The sequence below is a fragment of the Carassius carassius genome, chromosome 12 (genome assembly GCF_963082965.1).
Source record: "Carassius carassius chromosome 12, fCarCar2.1, whole genome shotgun sequence".
NCBI classification, from domain to species: Eukaryota; Metazoa; Chordata; class Actinopteri; order Cypriniformes; family Cyprinidae; genus Carassius; species Carassius carassius.
The window spans coordinates 25,398,074-25,402,998 of record NC_081766.1 but is presented as its reverse complement, the minus strand read 5'-3'; the positions used below and the strand labels follow the sequence as shown (position 1 = coordinate 25,402,998).

The 4,925-nt window shown below is 35.0% G+C and overlaps 1 protein-coding gene across 1 annotated transcript in view; it reads right to left on the bottom strand.

Annotated features, from left to right (window-relative positions):
- Nucleotides 1–4,570, bottom strand: part of LOC132155128 (mesoderm induction early response protein 1-like) — a 47,289-nt gene extending 42,719 nt beyond the window's left edge. Inside the window, exons 1-3 of the mRNA XM_059563943.1 lie at nucleotides 4,477–4,570; nucleotides 3,458–3,482; nucleotides 3,234–3,334 (exon numbers count right to left, since the gene is read on the bottom strand). Coding sequence (XP_059419926.1) covers nucleotides 3,234–3,334; nucleotides 3,458–3,482; nucleotides 4,477–4,485 — 135 coding nt within the window. The 5' untranslated portion in view covers nucleotides 4,486–4,570. The remainder of the gene's footprint in view (nucleotides 1–3,233; nucleotides 3,335–3,457; nucleotides 3,483–4,476) is intronic.
- Nucleotides 4,571–4,925: the final 355 nt, after the last annotated feature.

Genomic DNA, 4,925 nt, shown 5'->3' with positions numbered 1-4,925 from the left:
TTTTTGCATGATAGAGCTTTAGTTGACATCTGCTGATGGCACGGCGGATTGTGTTTACCGACAGTGGTTTCTGAAAGTATTCCTGGGCCCATTTAGTAATGTCATTGACACAATCATGCCGATGAGTGATGCAGTGTCGTCTGAGAGCCCGAAGACCACGGGCATCCAATAAAGGTCTCCGGCCTTGTCCATTACACACAGAGATTTCTCCAGTTTCTCTGAATCTTTTGATGATGTTATGCACTGTAGATGATGAGATTTGCAAAGCCTTTGCAATTTGACGTTGAGGAACATTGTTTTTAAAGTTTTCCACAATTTTTTTACGCAGTCTTTCACAGATTGGAGAGCCTCTGCCCATCTTTACTTCTGAGAGACTCTGCTTCTCTAAGACAAAGCTTTTATAGCTAATCATGTTACAGACCTGATATCAATTAACTTAATTAATCACTAGATGTTCTCCCAGCTGAATCTTTTCAAAACTGCTTGCTTTTTTAGCCATTTGTTGCCCCCGTGCCAACTTTTTTGAGACCTGTAGCAGGCATTAAATTTTAAATGAGCTAATTAAGCGGATAAAAGTGTAAACTTTCTCAGTTTAAACATTTGCTACGTTATCTATGTTCTATTGTGAATAAAATATTGGCTCATGTGATTTGAAATTCCTTTAGTTTTCATTTTATTAAAATTTAAAAAACGTCCCAACTTTTCCGGAATTCGGGTTGTAATTCCATATATAATTCCACGTGTTAATTCATAGTTTTGATGCCTTCAGTGTGAATCTACAATTTTCATAGTCATGAAAATAAAGAAAACTCTTTGAATGAGAAGGTGTGTCCAAACTATTGGTCTTGTACTGTATATATATAATTTGTGCACTTTAAAAACACAACAGGACTGTGAAATATGTACTAATGATATGATATTTGTATATTTGTATGTTTTAAGTTTAATTTTCAGCTCAGTGAAGCCCTTCAAGCACCAACAGTTTTTTAGTAAGTAACCTTTCTTGTAGAATTGTGCTTCAAATAAAGAACTTTATGTTGACCAGATTGTTAGTTAATATATTAGGCTACAAGTCAATATTGCCTATATGGACAGTGATTTAAATAAAAAAGTGAACTTGTAAAAATGGAGTGTTAAATGCGATGCAGTCGAAAATTTGGGTGCACCTAACTTTTGGGCTGGTGCACCTAAGAAAAAAGGCAGTGCAACCAGTGCAAAAAGTTAGTCTAGAGCCCTGCATGTGGATGGGTGTGTGTTGTGTCAGGAACCATGTAGTGGTTAAGAGTGAGGAGGAAGTGATCCGAGGTGTGTTTGTGTGTGTGTGTGTGTGTGTGTGTATATATAAGCAATATGAGCAATATGCTGTAACTAGTCACTTTATTTCTTCATTAGTACATATTTAACAGCCGTGTTGTGTTTTTAAAGTACACACATTTTATATATAGACGGTTTCAACGGCAACAACATAAACAAACGTTACTGCGCATGCGTGCTATTGTGGACCTAACTTAACTTCCGGTAGACTTCCAAATAGAATCAATAACAACAGCCAAGTCCCTCTAGAGTAGATATTTTTTGTTAACAAACAAAATTTTGCTGCGTGGATCAGGCGGACTTAATGAAAATGCAAATTCATTCTTTTCCAATAGGAGATGTTTTAAAGCATAGACATAAAGCGCGAGAAATAGAGGTTTCCCCAGTAACAGTTGTAAACAAAGCAGAGCTGGTACGCTCACACGCTGCTTTATCAGGCATATAACATGCAAGTCTTCCTTCAGAAATACAGCGATATAAAAACACCTGTGCCTCGTTTTATTATTTAAACATATAAATGTAAGGAATTATTATTATTAAACGTGCAGTACATAACGTTACTCATGTTTATTCAACGAAGCCTTTTTGAAAATCGATCAGTTTTAAAATTGTGGTGAATCTCCAAAAATAAATAAATGTATGGGAAACACATCCCGCAGCACAACCACCTGAGCCCAACTTCAGTCAACTCATCACCTTGACTTTACCTGCGTTTGTAGAAGGCACTGCAGCCAGACCGATATACACAACACAGACCGGAGGTTAACTTAGGTCCAGGCGTGTGCGCCTGATGAAACCGTCTATATACAATATAAGTGTATAATATAAAATTTTTCTCTTAATTATTTTACTATTAAATTGCACAGGAGGACTGAAAAAAAAATTATTTGAATGTAGACTCACTTGAATATTATTAATTACATTAGTTTAATTCAAGTTCCTCAACTCAAAAGCTTAGGTTAAGTTGGGATCTTGATTAACAGCAATTTAGAAATTGCTATTGTAAGGATTTTTATGGCAATCACAAGCTAAGACATAGGGTGCGTCTCAATAAGCTCCTTAGCTCCCCAGCTCGTAAATCAGTATATCGTGTGAACAAATTTGATCACTGGTAAGTTCCCTGGCTTACTGCACATTGGTACAGTCATTACTCAATTTCCTGTGACGTGACTTTACAGCGTCAACAGACAACATTGTAAAACGTCATTGGTTGAATTAATCAACAACAGAAAGGACCAATCTCTTTTTGATATTATTTTTATTCTCTTTAAACACATCGCTCTGTTACATGTTCTTACAACATTTCAGGCAAATATGAATGATAAATGTGAATTAGATGTGTTCATTAACTGCCTAATGATGTGTGTTTATGTTGAAATAAAAAAAATAAAATAAAAATGTTTTGTCTTTTCAATTCTTCTATCAAGCGTCATTATATTTATTGACTTGGCTTGTGTGGTTTATGTTTCGTGCTTCAGAAATATGATGTAATTTCCAGTAAGGGAGCATAGTGAACACTGATGCGCCCTAGTTTTAGTAATGCATTGTGGGATTTTTCAGGAAGCAAAAGTTCCAGTGCACTGGAAGGATTTCCCAATTGAGACAGCCCTTATAATGGCCAACTCCCTGGTCAGTGCCCTGACTACTGAATGAGGGAGCTGACTGAGACGCACCCATATTTGACAAAAGACCTGTTAAACAATGCTAATTTATCTAAATTCAAATTGTTTAAGTTCTTATGAAAAAGACTGCCTTCTGTTTCAGACATGAGAAACTTTTGTGGAGGAAGAAAAAAAAAAACACATTGATACTTTGGCTTCAATGGCCTGTTGACCTCTCCTCTGCAGGCCAGACCATAAACAGGTAATATGAAACAAAAGATCAGGTGAAACATATTGAGAGTCAGGATAAGATCAAACCTTTGCAAGTTCTTCAATCTCATTGCCAAAATTAGTTTCTCCCTCTGGAACCTCCTCGTCTTCAGGTGTTTGATCATCATCATAATCAGGCAACATAATGTCTGTTGACAGGTTAAAATCACAAAATCAACCAAAACTCTTTATGAGAAAGAGAAATGGCATTACACAATGAATATGTATAATGATATGTTTTACCATAATAAGAAAACTGGTAATTGTCTTACCTGGGCTTGAACTCCCCAAGAAGGGCTACAAATAAAACATAAGTTAGTAATTTTTTTTTTTTTTTTTTTTTTTACAACAAAAATAAAACTATGCAATCTTTATTTAATTGTGCAATTATCATAAAGTCAAACAAAAACTGTTATGCTGTAACAGTTGGATGAACAGTTACAAAGACAAACATTACTATGTTGACTAATGAATAATAGGTGTGATTTTGACCACAATTTTGGAACTCTGCTGGGTCGCTGTTGGATGTCCACTATAAAATTCTGGGTCAGATATGAAGTCAGTTGTGAACCACAGGACAAAATTACTCATTTACAGTGTACAATTTTTTTTTATCTAGATTGTGGTTATATTGGCTGTATAAATGACTATTTGTATGTGCATGGAACTCATTCCGGCAGAAAAAAATAAATTAAATTAAAAAAAACTCTGGAACAGTTTTCCTGTGCTCTATTTTATTTTACTTTAAGTAACGTATACATAAACAAAAACTTACAGAAGACCAACGTTAGAACAGCCATGATAAACCAGAGGAATCAGAAATGCTGTGCATATATTGTGTGTGTTAGAGAGAGAGAGAGAGAGAGAGAGAGACTTTGGAAGTTGAGGCTGATGTGTAGCTAATACTTTGCTTAGCATTGATTAGGAAAATGTTTTAAGTACAAATCTGCGTTTAAAAGAAATCCATGAATTCAAGATTTAGCATAAATTATCAATACAATCGTCGGTGTTTGTGTCGATATATTACAGATAATGAATTTATGGAAATGTATTTAAGTGTGGTTATAATAGAGTACCAGGCTAACTGGAGACGAGCTAACTGCTACTATAACTTTGCAGAAATAACATTTAAAATAATTCAACGCGTCTTCCGTCCTAAAACACCATACAACTTAATAAGTAATATAAACGACACAATGTAATTTTATATACATTATGAACTATATTTTTATGGTTAATTTCAAATAAATGGCTATTTATTTCTGGAAAATAATGAGAATTTCTTTCTTACCTCCGCCATATTTACAGAGCTGCTGAGAGTCAGCGGAATTTGGGTGGAGTCAACGGAATTCCCGGATGCTTTCTCTCCGCTCTCTCTCTCTCTCTCTCTCTCTCTCACACACACACACACACACACACACACACACACAATTCAGTTTTTCAAGTTTGCATGATTTATAAAACTAAATAAGAAAAAAATTGAAGAAACGGTCCGTGACAATCAGGGTCCGTAATAAATCCGTGTATCATTCGTTCTTTCGTTTTTCTAATTGAAACCAAAAATGGAAAAATAAAAAAACGACTTGTTTTCCAAAACGAAAATGAAAAAACGGATAAAGATTCGTTTTCCGATTTTCAAATTTGTGCTAATATCAAAAATATGTTTCACTTTGGTGTTTTCGTCTGATGCTAGTTAGTGACGGTCGTTCTTGAACGATTCGGTCATTTTAAACGAATCTT